A 19,798-nucleotide genomic window follows, 5' to 3' on the forward strand; every position below is an offset into this window, starting at 1 on the left:
ATAATTTTCCTATGTTCATATATGAACACATGACCAATGTAGCTCCACATCACGTACAACTACAAGAATGGGAAGTTATACTCCATGAATGTATGTCAAAATACACTCTACTGCCATGTATATCTAAAAAAAAAAAGGACTGATTGATTTTGGAAAACTTAGTTGAAAGCACTTTTACTTTCTAAATTAACTATTGCTACAAAGTTTTAATATTTAAAAAGTAATACTTCAATTACTTTCTAATTAGACAAACAAATCCTTCTAAATGAAAGAAGCCACTGGATCAACCTGTAAAAAAAATGTTCATTAAAATGCTAGATATGGGGCCGGGGTTGTGACTCAGAGGTAGAGCGGAGGCCTGGGTTCCATCCTCAGCATCACATAAAAATAAACAAAAGTTTTGTGTCCATCTACAACTAAAAAAAAAAAATTAATTAATTAAAAATAAATACAATAAAGTCATTCTGTTCATCCACAACTAGAAAGAAAGAAAGAAAGAAAGAAAGAAAGAAAGAAAGAAAGAAAGAAAGAAAGAAAGAAAGAAAGAAAGAAAGAAAGAAAAGTTAGGTGTGGCACTCACTCCTGTAATCCCAGTAGCTTAGGAGGCTTAGCAAGGCCATAAGCAACTCAGTGAGACTCTGACTCTAAAATACAAAAAAGGGCTAGGGATGTGGTTCAGTGTTTAAGCACCCATGGGTTCAATCCTAGCTAGGTGTGGCAGGCATGGTGGCATGCACCTATACTCAGGAGGATCACAAGTTGGGGGCAAGCCTCTGCAATTTAGCAAAGCCCTGAACAACTGAATAAGACCCTGTCTTAAAGTGAAAAATTAAAGGGCTTGGGGATACAGCTCAGTGGTAAAGAGCCCCTGGCTTTGATTCCGAGTACAAAAAAAAGGAGAAAAAATGCTAGCTCAGTGCTGGGGATGTAGCTTAGTGGTCGAATTCTTGCCTAGTATGCAAGAGATGCAAGAGACCTTGGGTTCCCTTCCCAGCACCAGACTGAGGTGGGGTGGACAGTGGGTAGTTCAATGTTACAATAGAATAAAAAGGCCTATTTCCTAGAAATGTTAAAACTGGGATAAATTGTACTTATATGAAGTACCTAGAGTAGTCAATTCATATAGACAGAAAGCAGAATGGAGATTTCCAGAGACTCAGGGATAAGGAGAATGGGGTCTTAGTATTTAATAGGTACACGGATTCAGTTTTAAAAGAGTTCTGGAAATGGATAGTGATGATGGTTGCACAGGAACATAAGTGCTCTTAATGCCTAACTGTACATTTAAAAATGGTACACACCTATAGCCCCAGCACACAGGATGCTGTGGGAGCATCCCCTGAGACCAGGAGTTCAAAACCAACCTAGGCAACATGGTGAGACCCCATCTCAAATTTAAAAAGATTACAAGGGTAAATTTTATGTATGTAAAAAAAAAAAAAAAAAAAACACTAAATAGGAAAAAAACTGGCATATATATTGGATAGAATTTGTTAAGTCTCAAATTCATTCCTACTCTAAGCTCAAGTAGTCTGCTAAGCTACAGGGAATTAAAAGGCCAAAGCAAAATCATAAGCAAAGAAAGAATGGGAAATCAAACAGAAAAAAACTCAAAACTTTTCCAACAATCCTCTCCCACTCTGCATTTCTAGGGTGAGTGTTGACACTTCTATTTTAAGTGTTAAGGAAACAGTCCCTCTGAATCTCACCTCTTCCTACTCTGCACAACAGTCCTCTAATTCTCACAAGCTGATACTTTCAGTTCTTGTCCTCAAAAGGGAATTCCCTGAAGCATGTTAATCCCCCCAACTTCCCACACAGAAGAGTGCATCTACTTACCAAGATTTGCTACGACAGTTGCTAGTTTTTATAGAGACCAAATTTTTTCCTGTTCTATTTGTTAAAACTTCCCTTCAGTTTCAGGTTTTCCCAACATCACCTATTTCCACCTTGCTGTGAGAAATCACTGTTTTCCAGAAATCACAACCATCACCCTGAACAGGAGGCCCCAATGGTTCATTTTGTCAAAACCTCAAAATATTAATGCTGCTCATTGATTCTAGCTGCCTGCCACACCTCCTGCTTCCTGTGCCCCCAAAGTAGCATACCTTACCTTTGGTGTCCTGCATGACAATTGAGCTATACTTTAGGAAGGTTATCAGCAGATTACTGGTCTGTACATCTGCATCCAGTGGGAGTTCCACAGAACTTATAACTGGAATAGAACACATAAAATGCACTTAGCCCATAACATATTCCATCTAACACTCTACCCACATAGCCAATTTGCCAGCAGGCAAGAAAATGACTAAATACACTTTTCCTGCAACAGAAGGAGAACCAAGTACTTACCATAAAACTTGTGTTTACTCTTCCTAGGTCTCTAGAGCCGTACCTACTCCCCAGATTAAGCCCAATAACCTCTCCTATATATAGTAAGTCTCCAGGAATAGTACTTTTCTCCCAAAATCCTAAGAAGAGCTGATTCTACTTCCAGCCCCACATAACCCTAAAGGGTTCAGAGCCCTTCTTAAAAGCACTGTAATTTCTACTTAAAGGAAAGATAAGTATTAAGTATAAATGAGCTTTGCTTTGATGAGTCTCTTGCTTAAAATAAATGAAGATTCCTTCTAAATAAGGAGAAATTTTGCTCAATTTTGAGAATAAGCCTTTAGACTGGAAGTATGCAACTCAAAAGGGGGGAAATAACAGGCAAAACTACATCAAAATTCTATCCCATAATTCTTGCCCCATGAAAGGGAACCTGAAAAAAATAGCAGACTGAAAATAGGTAGACATAACTGATTAGTACAACCTGGGAACTGTTTCATATATCTAGCTGCTGTATCTGTTTTGTTTTCCTTTTTTGGTATCAGGGATTGAACCCAGGGATGCTTAACTTCTGAGCCACATTCCTACCCCTTTTTTTTATTTTGAGACAGGATCTCACTATGTGTTTAGAACCCCATTAAATTGTTGAAACTGGCCTCAAACTTACCATCCTCCTGACTCAGCCTCCCAAGTCAATGGGATTACATGCATGTGCCACTATGCCCAGCTATCCAGCTGTCATTTCTGAAAAAGCCTCACATATACACTGAATCACAGTTCTGATGAACAATGAGGGGCCAGACCAGGACTGACCCACATAGGACAGTCTTAAGGTAGACTTCCAAGATTCTACGACTTCAAATTAAAATTAGTCAACTTGTTAAGTGTTTTCACACTAAGATATAATATAAAAACAAAAGGAGTCTCATGATGGCTCACATAAGCTGGAGAATCTATAGTTTTGTACTATAACTTAAGCCATGAACACTCAGCTGAGTTTAGGATATCATTTATAATATGTATTCATAACTATAATGGATCCCACTGGAGTTATTACAACGTATATAGAAAACGTTTATTAACAATGGGAAACATTTGCATATTATGGATACATAATACACAACAAGCAAAGCAAAAAGCCTTATGAGAGGAAATTGGTATGCCTAACCCTTAGCTGTTTTCCCATAGTTCACCCCCCAAAAAATTACAAAAAGATAAATATAGGGCTGGGGATGTGGCTCAAGCGGTAGCGCGCTCGCCTGGCATGCGTGCGGCCCGGGTTCGATCCTCAGCACCACATACAAACAAAGATGTTGTGTCTGCAGATAACTAAAAAATAAATATTAAAAGATTCTCTAAATAAATAAATAAATAAATAAATAAATAAAAGATAAATATATTTTTATGTTGAAATACTAAAAGGTCTTAATTCATGTTATAAGTTAATGACCTGAGACTGTCATTTCAAACCACAGCTTATTTTAGAAGCTCAGAGCCCATAATCATTCCTTTATCCAATACAAACAGGAATCTAACTAGTAAGTGGGACTTTTTTTTCTGGTTCACACACAGCAATAACTGGAAAACTATCTTATATAATATGTAGAAATATAGAAGTATATGTATTTTTAGTTTACCAGAAAGTCCTCTCATGCCAAGGCGGAGTTGTCAAATGTCAAGTCTGAACTGAGAACAAATGTAACTGCTAAACTGCTGGCTTTTAAAAATAATGGCTCCAGTGACATACCTTTAAATATAACTGGGCTACTGAGCAGCACTATAATTAAAAACCAAAAATTTTTAAAATAAGGTTATAATACTTAGGACCCCTGCAGAAAGGAAATGAGTTAGGAGAGCAAAACAAGAACAAACAGAACAAATAAAATTCCTCACAAATTAAAATCTCCTTCCTAAGGAAGTACCATTCCTTTGATCTTTGGCTTCATAATTCTTCCCAGCAGATTTTTGTCAAGAGTGACAGTCATCTCAAAGTGGGCTGACTTGATCTTCCCACTAGAAAAATAAAAGCTCACTAGTTGTAGGTAAGCAAGCACAAATCCTGCCATTGCATAATCAAGTGTGTGGGTGGAAGTGTTCACAATGAACAGTTTGAAAGGCAGTTCTCTGAAAGCATCCAAATCCCAACATCACATGGAACTGAGGTATGTATGTGTGAGTGAGTGTGTGTGTGTGTGTGTGTGTGTGTGTATGTGTGTGTGTGTGTGTGGTTTTTGATATCCATGGTAACCAGGCAGGCTTCATCCTTAAAGAGAAAGTACATTCTTTTCATTGGCTTATTCAGTGACCTGAATAAACAGATAAATAGGCAATCCTCACTACTTGCTTCTTCTCATTAAGATATTTTAGAATTTGGCTATAAAGTTGAAACAGATCCCATTTGCTATCACAGACCTGAATATCAATGGCACCTCCCTGCCTTACTCCTGTACTACTTATATCATCTTAAAACACTACTGGCACAAATTCAATATGTAGCTCAGTGAGAGATTGCTTACTTAGTATGCATGAAGCCCTAGGTTTGATCTCCAGCACCCCACCAAAAATAAAGTTAAAGATGAAAAAGCAGAACAAAGGAGGTCATTTCACAACCAAACAGGAGGGAAATAGAAAAAAAAAGAATAAAAAGTGGATCTCCTGTACTTCTTTACACAAAATTAGGTCAACATTTGAGATATAACATCAATATAAATGTAGATTATTTTTAAGTTAAGGAATTCCATCGAACACACTAAGCCTACAATGGAATGAATTCAGGTAAGACAAAGATATCTGGGCAAAGGTCATAATTTATTTTTCCTAATTTAGGATCCATAATAAAAATCATACATACTTATGGGGTACAATATACTTTGATAAATACATACATTGTGTAATATTTAAATTAAGTTACACATATCTAGCTCCTCAAACATACCTTTTTCTTAGGTTCTGTTATCTTTTTCTTATGTTATAAAGTAAAAATTTATTTTCTTGTTTTTAGGGGAAGAAGTCTTAAATACCTACCAAACTCCCAAATGTAATACACTTAAATCCTGGTCATTTCCATCTCTGAGTGGCCAGCAGACACTTAACAGTGAGCAAATCGCAGGTTCACTACCTCATTAGTTTATTCAACAATTATGTACTAAGCTATAACCATGCTAGGACTATGTTTGGGCAAACTAGACACAGTCTCTGCCCTGATTACATATTTTAGTTCTTAGTTTCTATTCTCACAAACCTTTACTCTCAATAAACTGCTTCATTTCTCTGGCCTCAATTCCTTCCTTATCTGTCAAATGGTTGGATGACATAACACTACTATTTTACATTTATTTATTTGAGTATATATTCATATAGTAGTACATTGCATAAAATATATAACTCTTACAAGTACCTGAGAATTTAGCAGAACAGGCAATACTGAACCCTGAGGTCCCTTTCAGAGCTGGCATTTCATTATTCCTGTCAATTCCCTGACAAGGACAAGCTAAAGTTACACTGCTTCTTACTCAAAGAAAAAGCACTTGGCTATCTTTTCCAACGTTTTGGAACTGCAGAAGTACTGAAGGGAATATTATATACAAATTTCTTTTTTTATTTTTATCTTGTTATGATGCCCTACCTGGTCTTGAACTCCTGGATTTAAGTATTCTCCTGCCTTAGCCTCCCTGGTAGGAATACAAGTGCATACCACCCTGCCCAGCTTACATTAATTTCTTACTAAAAGAATTAACTACTGTGTTCCTTGTTTTACAGCTATGCTCACCCTGAAAGATCTAAGATCATATTAATCAATAACATAAAGGAGGTGATGGGCTCACCATCAGAGGAGGGTGGCGTGGTCCCAAGTGGTGTGACTGGAGTTGTTGGGGCAGGACTGACAGGGGTTGTCACCAAGCCCATTTCTGGATGACTCTGAAAGAAGACACAGATTGGTAAGAAAATAGAAATAGAGTTCTTCCTGAAAGTTCAATGAGGAGGGACTTCTACATTTAGTTCCAATGAATGACTGACTAATAAGAAGCTCTGTGGGCCAGGTTTCTTTAAGCAACTATGTTCCTATTACATAAGTTTTTCTGCAGAACAATACAAGTAAAAAATCTGGAGTAAACAAATTATTCAGGTGAATTCGCTTGAAAGAGGGCATTTGCAGTTCTATCCAGACCGGAGAAGGGACTACTCTCATTGGATCAACCTAATATACACCTACAGACTGTTCTAATGACCATAAAATTGACTAATAGAAATAAGTGAACAAAGGAGTACTAGATACCACAAAAAGAGCTATGCCATTAGGAGCTTTCCTGACCCACAAGAAATAAAAGTGTATTGGGTGCAGAGGCAGAGAGACATAGGAAGACATCCAGTAAAAACTAAAACAGATGACTTTTCTGTCTGACTTTCCTCAGCCATCCCTGCCACATTAACTCTTAAGAAGTAAGCTGAGTGGTGGCTCTTTTTAATCGTCCTTCTCTTCTCCACAAACTTTACCAGTCTATTACCTTCATTATTTCTTCGTTTAAAATTAGTCATAGAATTTATTTTTTTTAAAGAGAGAGGGAGAGGAGAGAGGAGAGAGAATTTTAATATTTATTTATTTTTTATTTTTTTAGTTTTTGGAGGACACAACATCTTTGTACGTGGTGCTGAGGATCGAACCTGAGCGGCACAGCATGCCAGGCGAGCGCGCTACCGCTTGAGCCACATCCCCAGCCCCTAGTCATAGAATTTAGAGAGTAGACAAGAAATAATGAGAATGGTAGATAAAATCTCTTATGGTATGTCATGAAAACTAATAAGCATCCTCCAAATCAGAGCCCAAACATGAGCATACTGCTTTTAAAACATGACTTTATTTATTTTAGTTAAAACTCAAATCAGGGCTGGGGATGTGGCTCAAGTGGCAGCGCGCTAGCCTGGCATGCGTGCAGCCAGGGTTCGATCCTCAGCACCACGTACAAAGATGTTGTGTCCGCTGAAAACTAAAAAAAAATAAATATTAAAAAAAATATAAATAAAAAAAAAAAAGCTCAAATCAGCAGTTGGCTATGGTAGTACAAGCCTATAATCCCAGAAACTCTGGAGGCTGAGGCAAGAGGATGGCAAGTTTGAGGCCAGCCTGAGTGACTTAGTGAGATTCTGTCTCAAAATAAAATAAAAAGGAATGGGGATGTAGCTCAGTGGGATAGTGGCCCAGGGTTCTATCCTCAGTACTGGGGTGGGGGAGGGGACCTCAAACAGTAGATTCCATACACATCTTGAGAAAAAAAAACAAAAACACAAGCAAAGTTTTCTTTAATAGAAACCTAAAGTGGATGCATTAGTATAATCCCAGCTACTTGGAACACTGAGGCAGGAGGATTACAAATTCAGGGCTAGCCTAGACAACTTAAAAAGGGTTGGGGATGTAGTTTATGGTAGAGTGCCCATACGTGAGATCCTAAGGTAGGAAGGAAGGAGGAAAAGAAAGGAAAGAAAGAAAGAAACCCACATACATATTTTAAAGAGTCTGGCTAGAAGATAAAAACACTTTTTATCAATTTTTTAACATAGCTTTCATGAACTTGAGTTCTCAGCCTATTTTAGTGTCCTTCTGTCCCAACCACTGAGGATATCACTTAGGCACAGTAAAGTGGTAGCTTGCTCCTTACCACTTACCAATGCAAAGTAGAGTTTAAACAGATATACCAGGTAGCCTTATTAATGAAATGAATCTGTATGAAATTCAGGGGAAAAAAGGAATTGGGATATTTAAAGTAACCAACCTGAGCTAATACTGTGATGAAGTTGCGATTTAAATGAACAGCTTCATAAAGTGCCAGAAGAATGGCCTCATTGGTTCTAAAGAAAAAGAGAACAAATTGGAGTAGGCTCTTAAAGTGGAGAAGTTAAAATATTATACCCATCAAGACAAGATTTCACCATAGTTCTCTATTACCAATCCCTTTGAGTTTCAAATGTTCCCTTTTACTTTCCTTTTGGGAATATGCAAAAGTGTACAGGTAAAAACCCTAATTCCCATGACCATTTCTATTTTTTTAATTTTTTTTAGCTGTAGATGGACACAATACCTTTATTTTACTTATTTACTTAATTTTATGTGGTGCTGAGGATCAAACCAGTGCCTCACATGTGCTAGGCAAGCGCTTTATGACAGAGCTACACCCCCAGTCTGACCATTTCTTATTCTAGTTCATTCACTACCTTCCCTCTTGCTTTTCTACCCCAACAGTTAAATCCTTAACTACCTCAGATACCCAGCCCTTTTTCCTTTAATTCCAGAGAGAAATGAGAATAGTTTTTCAGTTTGGGAAGCTCTATACATATAAGACCAAAGCAGATATTTCCAAGGGTCCATTACTTAAAACCCAGCCAGAGCCATGCATAGTGGCATATGCTGTAATCCCAGCAACTAGGATGGTTGAGGCAAGAGGCTTGCAAGTTCAAGACCAGCCTCAGCAACTTAGTGATAGCCTATCTCAAAATAAAAAAGGGCGAGGGATATGGCTCAGCAGTTAAGCACATTTGGGTTCATTCCCCAGAACCAAAAAATAAAAATAAATAGAAAAATAAAACCCAATCTCAACTAAGGAGGCTAAGACAGGAGGTTCAACAAATTCGAAATCATCCTGAGCAATTTAGCGAGGATGATCCTTTCTCAAAAAAAAGGGCTGGAGAACCAGGCACAGTGGCACATGCCTGCAATCCCAGCAGCTCAGGAGGCTGAGGCAGGAAGATCAAGAGTTCAAAGCCAGCCTCAGCAACAGAAAGGTGCTAAGCAACTCAGTGAGACCCTATCTCTATATAAATACAAAATAGGGCTGAGGATGTGACTCAGTGGTCAAGTGCCCCTGAGTTCAATCCCTGGTACACCCACACACACAAAAAAAGGGGAAAATAGCTATAACTACTTAGCTACAGTACTTAGCATGCACAACATCCCTGGGTTCAATTCTAGCATCAAAAACAAGCAGAAAGCAAAAAAAAGAAACATTAGATAAACCACCCCAAAAAAGTTTGAAAAAGATTAGTAAGAGGTAACCTTTTCCACTCTCATAACCAGCAAGATAGCCTACACTAAAATTCAAGTCACTGCACAAGAATGTCAAGACACTTACTGTACTGAGATTTTCTCATGGGCATCTGCTATGAACATGCTGCCCACCTGTGGAAGAAAAGGAGAATTGCAGACTTTAAACAGTAGGATGCAAGAAAAAGTTATGTGCCTAGAAAGCCTTTAAATTAGTGTAAAATCAAATTCTTTCCAGCAGGAAAAGACTTAGAACTTTGGATCATCAGCCACACACACAACACCAGTTCACTTTGAAGATCTCAAAAGATTTATAAGTAATAAATGAAGAGAATCCAACTGAATCAGCTTGTCTCAAAGGACTTTTTTTAAAATCCCAGTATTTTTATGTAGTCCTTCTTTCTTCCAGTGTGTAATTTAGCCACTGTCAACTAAAAGGACATACAATTCCTTATCACTCTGCATCTTTCCTATAAGTTGCTGATTTGCAGTCACAAACTAACCCATAAAGAATGTCAAGGAAGCCAGGCACGGTAGCACACCCCTGTAATCCCAGCAGCTCAGAAGGCTGAGGCAGGAGGATCACAAGTTCAAACCAGGCTCACCAAAAGCGAAGCACTAAGCAATTCAGAGAGACCCTGTGTCAAAATATAAAATAAAACAGGCTGGGGATGTGGCTCAATAACCAAGTGCTCCTGAGTTCAATCCCTGGTACCCCCCACCCAAAAAAAGAAAATGTCAAAGAAAGCATGCTGATTACATCCAACTAGATATTTAGGGGATATATGCATTTCAGACAAGAACTGTGTGAGATCCATGCTTATCCTTCAGATCACAAAAATCTTAGTTTGTAACAGCAGGCAAATAGGTAAAAGGCATAAATTGCCTCTCAAATGTGTGATTTCAGAGGCATGTAAAAGATGCTCACCCCCTAAAAATGCCACAAAACTTTTTCTCCTTGACTAAAAGTAGAAGGTCCCTGTGAGCAACATAATTAGATCTAATTTGTATAATCAAACACCAATACAAAACTCATACTTCTCTTGCCTCTGAGAGATTTCACTCATTCATGCCTCAGAGTTTAGCAGGTTCTTTCCTGAGAGCAGGCTCTGAGAAGAAAGATGGGAAGACACTGGGGGGAAAAAATTGCATCTTTGTGTGGGAGGAGATAGGGCAACTGTTTCTTGCAATAAACTAAGTAACAATCTTGCTCTAGAGCTGATTACTTGGATACTAATGCCTAAGAAGACAGACTTTGTGAATCTGCCTAAATTCTAGAACCTCCTAGATTTCTCTCTTAAAAATTAGCCCCATATTATCTGATCCAAAATGCCAATGCTTCCAAAGTTATGAAACCTTACTCTGGAGTATTGCAAGCTAGACCAATATCTTTTCCTAAACCTTGGACCTCTCTGCCCAGACCCTAACTAAGCCTTTAGAGGAGTAGCTCACATCCACTATACTGTGACCCTTTGACCACAGTTCCAGCTATTAGGGATCACATGGCCACAGGAAACTATAAAAGAGCATTTGGGGTGGGGGGTAGGGAGGACTCAGATCTAAACTCTCCTATTTTTTTTAAACTTTTTTAGATGTTGATAGACCTTTATTTTATTCATTTATTTATATGTGGTTCTGAGAATCCAACCCACTGCCTCACACATGCTAGGCAAGTGCTCTATCACTGAGCCACAACCCCAGCCTCTAAACTCTCCTATTCTTTGTTCCAAGGGTCAGTCTGCAATCAGGGTCAACACTTACAAAAGCAAAAGTCTTCCTATGCACCTTTTCTTCAGCAATCAATTAATTAGGAAAAAAATGAATCCAAGAGGAGTCAAAGCTCCCCTCTCCCCGTCTTATCTAGTTTTGGAACTCAATAACAGAGACAAAGTTCCAAATAAAATCTGCTCTGAGTAGCCTCTCTTATGCCATGATGATGGCCCTTCATCATTCTATCACCTCAAACATCTGAATATCTGATGCCAGATTTACCTAACCCTGCATTTCTGAGCAGGAGAAAAAAATAAGTAGGACTTACCATATTTGTTAAAGCAGAGAAAAAGCCACTCTGGTGTTCTTCTTCCTTGTCTTTATACTGTCTAAACAAAAAAAAAAGAACTAAATTCAACTTTAGGATTACTTATGAAATACATCTTTGTCCTCAACATTCTAGATAATCAGGGCAGAGCTCTCTGAATTCTCTAACTTCAGAAGACCAAAGCATTATGACAATGCCACTGCAGTTCCCCCGCAAGCTAGAGGCACCCATCTGCTCCTGAAGTAGTGTGTACCAAAATGCCTGGCTACTTTGGGAGAGACTTAGAAAGCAAGCTGGAAAAGTGTGAAACTGCTCTAACATATGGCTGATCCAGTTATTTCCCAAACAGACTATTACTTGAAAAGTGTGACAGTGAAATTACGTCAAGGCTGTAACAGTGAAAATCTTGTTTGTTTCTGAAGGAAAAGGAGGAAAACCAAAGAGCTAAAACATGTGGAGATGGGACAGATTTGAAATCCTGACACCAATTGTGTGTAAGGAAAGTCTGGAAAGAAGCAAGAAAAATCCTTCATGGCCTTTGCAGGGATTAGAGATATTTCAGGTTTTCAATCGTGGAATACCATATCCTTCCCCTATGCACAGCTAGAGGAAAAACAAATATCAATGAAGAGAGCCCCCAGAGTAAAGAGGGACACTGGGAAGGTGAGGGTGATCACTAGTAAAAAAGAAACATAGCTCAAACATGTGGTAGAGCACATGCTTAGCATTCATGAGGCCCTGAGTTCAATCCGCAGGAGAGAGGGAGGTGAGTGGGAAGGAAGTGAGATAGATCTGTCGAAGTTGATTTAACTCAATACACTTTCTCCTTTTATTTATTTAGGTACTGGGGATTGAACCCAAGGATACTTTACCAATAAGCTATAGTCGCAGTCCCTTTTTTTTTTTTTTTTTTTTTTGGTAGTTGTAGATGGATACAATACCTTTATTTTATTAATTTATTTGTATGGTACTGAGGATTGAACCCAGGGCCTCACATGTGCTAAGCAAGCACTCTACAACCCCAGTCCAGTCCCAGTCCTTTTTATTTTTTATATTGAGACAAGACTCCCTAAGTTGCTTGAGGGTCTTGCTAAGTTGCTAAGGCAGGTCTCATACTTCCTATCCTCCTGCCTAGCCTCCCAAGTCACTAAGTTTACAGGCATGCACCACCATGCCCAGTTTCCTTTATTTTTTTTTTTTAAGAGTACAAAAAAGTGGTATGTCACAAACTTTTTTATATTAGAAAATAATATTTGTATGACACATGGGCTGAATGAAATAGACTGCTTAAAATGGGAAAACTAGTAAAAATGTTCTGCAAAAAAATACCCATAAACTGCAAAAGAATGTTCCTATTTGCTTAAACCAAAGATGGATGCTAATCTGGTGGCTATTTTTATCCTGGTTTTAAAAACAACCCCTGCTCTGTGAGGTGTGGTGTTGCAAACCTATAATCCCAGCAACTCAGGAGGCTAAGTCAGGAGAGTTCAAGTTCAAGGCCAGTCTCAGCAAGGTCTTGTTAACAAGGCCCTAACCAACTTAGTAAGAACCCTGTCTCAAAATAAAAAAATAAAAAAGAGCTGGGGAGGTAAAGTGGTAAAGCATACCTAGATTCATCTCCAGTACCAAAAATTAAAATTAAATAAATAAATAAATAACAACCCCTGCTACTACCATCAAGCTGAGCTGGAGCAAACTGATTTTATACCTCTGAATACTCTTTTGGGATAGGTCCAGGGGATTTAACCTAAGAACTATAACAACCCTGTTCCCTACACAACTAATTCAAATAAAAATTGGACTTTTCCCTTCTGGAAAGATTGACTTACCTATTATACTCAGATAAAGCCTGAGCAATTACAAGCCCCATTCCCTGAAAGAGAAAAGATAGTTCAGATGAAATAAATGAGTAGCCTTTGTGGATTGGTGGTGATGTTATGACTCAGCCATGAAAAACATTAAACCCCCATGGACCATGCCCATGAAGTTCTGTCTAAAAGTTGGCAACAATCACAGAAATTTTGAAAGGTACTATCAAACCAAGAGGGAAAAAACTCTTTGGAAATATTTTTTCTTATCTAATTAATGTTCTTAGATACAATTTAAAATAAAGTAATGTTCCCAGATACAATTTAAAATAAAGTAATGTTCCCAGATACAATTTAAAATAAAGTAACAAGGGCTGAAACAGACCAACTCAGATTACTGACAATTTCACTAGGATCATTTTCATTCTGAAGAGAAGACTAAGCTAGAATATTCAAACAAAAAGCCCTCATTTACCTTCAAAACAGCCACAATAAAAGGGACAATGAGTCCCATGCTAAATGAAGGTGCATATAGATGAGCCAATCACTCAGGCCACAAGAAAACAGCAATAAAAAGGAAAGAGGCATCCAATAAATGTTAAAGTAACTTATCAACTTTCCAGGAGAACCTGTAAAACCTAATACAAAGATCAATTGAGGATGCAAGGATGAATCGTGTGTACATTTTTTTCATAAGGGAAATTGAAGAAAATAGGATAGAAAGGAAATAAAGTCAGACACCTGGCCATCTTCTTCTCTCCATATTCAGAGACCAGATATATTATTATCTCACACACTTTCAAGAACATATATAGCAAATATATATCATCCTTCAGCTTCACCAAATCAGGCTCTTTATATCATCTAGCTTGTTCCACAAGAAGGAATCTCCCATCATTAAGTCACCTAAGCTTTCTTACTCCTGGATGTATAACTTATTGACTTTATAGGAAGTCAAACTCAGCACACTACAACATGAAAATAAGTAGCCACTTCATCATGAATAGCAAGCAAAAAATGTCCCCTCAAACCTTTCTTCCATGACACTAAGAAGACGACTCTAAAAATACCAATTCCCTCTTTCTAGCCAAAGAAATCAACACAATACCTCTCTGCTCTCTTGTTCTAAATGTCCACTGAAAATAAGGCCACTGAATTCAAGTAAGACAATACACCAAGATCCAGATACTCACATTGAGTGTGGCCTCGTCATCCACAATAGACAGCTTCACAATATAAGGATTCACAGACTGTAAACAACAGAAGAGAGTCAAGGTGAGTGTGACCTAGTTAAAAAAGCCCTTCAGCTATTTAAGAAAGTATTAACAGGGGGCCGAGGATATAGCTGAGTGGGAAAGTGCTTGCCTGCCATGAGTGAGGCCCTGGGTTCCATTCCTAGTACCACCAAAAAAAAAAAAAGGGCTTGTTTAAGGCCTTTTTCTCTACAGTGATATTACCAAAACCCAGCCCCAAACCTCTTGAGTGCTGACTCCCCTAATTTCCAAAAAATTTCTCAGCATATATGGGCGTTTATCAAATGCACAGATGTACATGAATACACGTACATACACACAGGTCAGTTCTGTTCTACCCACATTTTCCTCTAGGCTGAATTAGCTCAAGCCTATGTCTATAACTTCGCCCACCTTTCCTTCTTACTTGTTTCTAAAAAGTAAGTGAACATTCCACAAAACTCACTTTGTCCTACCATCCCAAGTCCTTAGGGATATTGTCTTAGGAGACAGAAAAGCTTCCCTGCCATAAGGCACATATGTAAGTTATTAACTTACATTCTCAATCCAAAGGCTCCCTAACCATTTCACAAACTATATACAAGGACTGATTCACCCACTCTTAAAACAAAGCCATCTTGGGGGTAGAAAGTGGCAGCTGCTTAACAGCTAGAGAGGCCATTTATGGAGATCTGATTCCCAAATAACACTGCAGGGGAGCTGGAAAAAAAAAAAAAAAGATGTAATTACACAAGCAATAATCTGGTTAGGACACTGGGATTTAATGATTGTCCCATCACTTATAGCACTGAAAGATTTCTTGAGTTTTTAGTGACCCAATTTCAGCTGGGAAACATATGGAAATGGACATATATTTAAACTTATTAGACAACTGAGCCATCTCCTACAAGTGATACAGGAACCAATGACCTGCTCACCTTGAAAATATCCCACACATAGGATGTATAGAAAGACCTCATACAGATCAGGCACCAACTCTAGCCCAAGGGAAGCTAGTAACAATAGTCTCAGACTAGCAGTTTTTATAGCTACAAGAAAACTCATTAGGAAGAAACTTGAAAACCCAATTGAAAGGCTAACCCCCCCTGACCCCCCCCCCTCAGAGAGCTCATTTAATTAAGATTCTGAGAGCATCTTTTGCATTGTCAACTGGGACAGAAAAAGAGAGCTTTGCTTAACAGTCCAAATGTTTATAAAGTTTTACATAATATAACTCAAAGAGGTAGAACCCACTCCATTTGTTACTTGTTTTGACTATAGTAAGGCTCTCAATACATCTTCCTGTAACCAACAGTCAAATCCCACTGATATAACAAACTTCAGGAAAGATCCAATGCATGTAGATCCTTGGAAAAGACAATCTGCACTTAGCTGATCTAGAGATGTCACCAGGATGACAGCAACATTAGAAAGAGCAGACCACCCAGGCACAATGGCAGGCTGAGGCAGGACAATCACAAGTTCAAGGCCAGCCTCAGCAATTTAACAAGGCTCTAAGCAACTTCGTGAAACCGTCTCAACATTAAAAAATAAAAAGCATCGGGGCTATAGCTTAGTGATAAAGTGCCCCTGGGTTCAATCCCCAGTAAAGGAAAGACAGAAAAAGGAGGGAAGGAAGGGAAGGAAAAAAAGAAGAATAGACCATAGCCAGGTGCAGTAGCCCATGCCTATAACCCCAGCAACTTGGAAGACTGAGGCAAGAGAATCACAAGTTGAAGCCAGCATGGACAATTTTGCAAGACCCTGTCTCAAAACAAAAAATAAAAATGGCAGGGATAAAGTTCAGTGATAGAGTGTCCCTGAATTCAATCTCTAATACCCTAATAAAAATTAATAAATAAATTAATTAATTAATTTTAAAAAGGAAAGAAAGGATAGACCAAGAGACCACTGTTTCTTGGCAAAATTTTTCCATGTCTTAGTCACTCAGCTTCCCAAAATTAGGCAGTGTTAGGTAACAGAAAGAATCATCTGATTACTAAGACCAGCATATGCTTCAGCAGCAGCTGAGGAAAAGGCAAAGCAGCTAAAAGCAAAGGTCTGAGTTCCAATTCCTCTTCTTATTAATTATGACAAGTTCACATTAATTAACCTAAGTTTCAATTTCTTCAACTGTAAAATGGGGATATTTTTTATCCTGGGACTGCTAAAATAATTTAATTAAATAAAACATGTAAAATCCTTAACATATATCTGGCATATAGTTAGAGCTTAATAATTGGTAGCTGGGTTGGGGCTGTAGCTCAGTGGCAGAGTACTTGCCTAGCATGCATGAGGCACTGAGTTCAATTCTCAGCACTACATAAAAGAAATAAACAAATAAAATAAAGGCATTCTGAAGAATTGTAATGCAAAATAAATAAATAAATAAAAATCATTAAAAAAAATAAAGGCATTCATTCTGTCCATCTACAACTACAGAAATAAAAATTAAAAAAAAAAAACTGGCTGAGGTTGTGGCTCAGTGGTAGAGTGCTCGCCTAGCATGCATGAGGCACTGGGTTTGGTCTTCAGCATCACATAGAAATAAAATAAAGATATTAGGCCTACCTAAAACTAAAAAATCAAATATTAAAAAATAATAATAATAATTGGTAGCTGTTATTTTTTCCCCTTTAATATTATTAGCATTCAAAGAAAAGTTCTTTAGAAAAAAGAGAGAAGGGGAAAAAAAAAGAAAAGGAACAATTTCCAAGTAGATGTAATAAACAATTTTGTGATTTCTGTGATATACCATGCTCAGGATAGCAGTTGGATCTGTGTCACTTCATCTCAAATGACTTGACCAGCCTAGAAGGCCAGGATCTTGATGGTGTGAAAATTTCTATTCTTCTAGACACTGATTATCATTAATACTGAACCTGTTGTGCTGGTCACTTTTTTTTTCCCCAAACTGATCAATAATTTATTCATATCAATAAAAAATCACCACCTGTGATCTTGTTGAATTAAATCAGGAGTGCAGGGACACACAGGCATATCAAAATCATTTCGAGAACACCAACTATAGAAGTCTATCAATGCCCTCAGATATAACCCCATTACTCCTAAAAAGAGAAGCATTCCAAGTCAAGCACTGATCAAGTTGGAGGTTTTATAAATCATTTGGCCTTGGGGCTCCATCAATACCAGTCACAACACAAGTCTGATTAGAAGGGGGTCCAGGAGTTTCAACTAAGCATGAGAACTAAGCCCCATATCCTAAAGGAAGTTAGTATGTTTACCTGGACCTAGAGTCACCAGAGGTTCTCCTGAGGTGATAACCAGTTGATCAAAAGCAGTTTGAAAAGATGTAGCCATCTTTAGTCTTCTAGAACAGCCATAACTAGAACAGATGACCCCTCATGCCTTCAGAGGGAAGGGCAATCTCTTGCTAGTGATTTCCATCTTTGTAGAGGGAAGCATAACCCAGGTGTAGATAACCCCCACTCTGGGCGCTTACTCATGCTGTGCTGGTCATTTTTAAAACTAGAGGTAGGCTGGGACTGTGGCACACCTGCCTGCCATGTGTGAGACACTGGGTTTGATTCTCTGCACCGCATATAAATAAATAAAACAAGGTCTATCAACAACAAATATATATATATATATATATATATATATATATGTATATATTTTTAAAAATTATTAAAAAAAATACTAGAGGGAATCTACTTTTTTACCCACCGGACAGAATTACAAATTCAGTGAGCCTTCACAGAATCATTCCAATGGGATCCTGCCTTTATTTGACCTAAGTTTTTGTTTTTGTTTTGGAACCAGGGATTGAACTCAGAGGCACATGACCACTGAGCCACATTCCCAACCCTATTTTGAATTTTATTTAGAGACAGGGTCTCACTGAGTTGCTTAGCACCTTGCCCATTGCTGAGGCTGGCTTTGAACTCAGGATTCTCCTGTCTCAGCCTCCCTGCTGGGATTACAGGTATGTGCCACTGCACCCAGCTGATCTATTTTACTTGTTATTTTCATTATTCTTCCCTAGACCTTTTTGTTTATTGGTTTAGTTGATTTGGGGCCTCCTCTACCTCTTTAGATGATATATTAACTACATGGCATCTTTTCCATGATTTCTATTCCTTATGTCCAATACCTCATTTACTTTCTTAGTTGGGTATCTAGGTTGTCTAATAACCTCTGTACCTTTCTAGAACTCATTTTTATTCTTCTGGTCATGGGATCAACTCTGGCGATAGCTAGAATGCTATTCTCCCTAGTACACCTTCTTCTACTTATGAAAACTACTAGTTTACTACTAGTTTTCATAAGATTTCACCAGCTTTTGGTTTTGCTATGTTCATCTGAAATTCCTCGTGTTCCTGTCAAAAACCTTCCTGCTCTTCAATTCCCAGACATCCTTAATGGTTTCTGTTGAGTGACTTATAACAAAAGCTGCAAAGCCCAGATAAATTATGCCCACCAGCTTGCCCCTGCCTACTATATTAATTCTTCTGGGGGCATCTGACAGACCAAAGATGCATACTTCACTCCAGAAATGTGATTTTCTCCAGTTCCTTGGCCAGGTCCAATTTTTCAGGCTGACATTTCAGAAAGCCCTACTGAGCTAAGCCTGGGTTCAGTTTACAGTTAGAAAAGCCAAACTATTGCCTCAGAATAGCCTGCATCCACCAGAACGTTCTGAAAATATTCATTACTGATGATGATGCATTCCTGTCACATAACTCAACTCTCTTTAACTATCCTCAGCACTTTTCCTCAGCTATTTTTCTTGTTGTTGTAATAAGGCTCCAGAGGCATTCACACATGACAGAGATCACAACGGCTACCATGCCAGTCCCTTCAGATCACCAGTACAACAGGTATTGGTGATAAATTATATATTTGCTAGTAGTTGTATGCCCCACTCGTCAGGTCCTCCAAGATAATAAAAATAAACAACTCCTAGGATTTATAACACATTAACATTTTTCCATATTCCAGTCCCTCTTTAATTATTTCCTTCTTACAGCCTTTCCTTCTTCCATATCCCTCCTTATAAGAATAAGCTCCACAGGCTGAGGATATGGCTCAGCAACAGAACACTCGCCTAGCACTTGCGAGGCACTTGGTTCAATTCTCAGCACCATATAAAAATAAATAAAATAAAAGATACTGTGTCCAACTACAAGTAAAAAATATTAAAAAAAGAAAGAAAGAAAGAAAAGAATAAGCTCCAGGGCTGAGGATATAGCTCAGTTGGTAGAGTGCTTGCCTTGCATGTACAAGGCCCTAGGTTCAATCCCCAGCACCACCAAAAAAAAAAAAAAGAATAAGCTCCAGCTGGGCTTGGTGGCACCCACCTGTAATCCCAGCTACTCAGGAGGCTGAGGCAGGA

At 38.2% G+C, this 19,798-nt stretch overlaps 1 protein-coding gene across 6 annotated transcripts in view; it reads right to left on the reverse strand.

Moving 5' to 3' along the window:
- Armh3 (armadillo like helical domain containing 3) overlaps positions 1 to 19,798 on the reverse strand; it is a 190,032-nt gene that overhangs the window by 140,032 nt on the left and 30,202 nt on the right. For all 6 annotated transcript variants that reach the window (XM_077798358.1, XM_077798357.1, XM_077798359.1 and 3 more), the window contains 7 exons: positions 14,404 to 14,460; positions 13,232 to 13,275; positions 11,403 to 11,463; positions 9,453 to 9,499; positions 8,100 to 8,175; positions 6,156 to 6,249; positions 2,114 to 2,215 (listed from right to left, as the gene is read on the reverse strand). In XM_077798358.1, coding sequence (XP_077654484.1) covers positions 2,114 to 2,215; positions 6,156 to 6,249; positions 8,100 to 8,175; positions 9,453 to 9,499; positions 11,403 to 11,463; positions 13,232 to 13,275; positions 14,404 to 14,460 — 481 coding nt within the window. The remainder of the gene's footprint in view (positions 1 to 2,113; positions 2,216 to 6,155; positions 6,250 to 8,099; positions 8,176 to 9,452; positions 9,500 to 11,402; positions 11,464 to 13,231; positions 13,276 to 14,403; positions 14,461 to 19,798) is intronic.

The sequence above is a fragment of the Urocitellus parryii genome, chromosome 5, assembly GCF_045843805.1.
Source record: "Urocitellus parryii isolate mUroPar1 chromosome 5, mUroPar1.hap1, whole genome shotgun sequence".
Taxonomy (NCBI): Eukaryota; Metazoa; Chordata; class Mammalia; order Rodentia; family Sciuridae; genus Urocitellus; species Urocitellus parryii.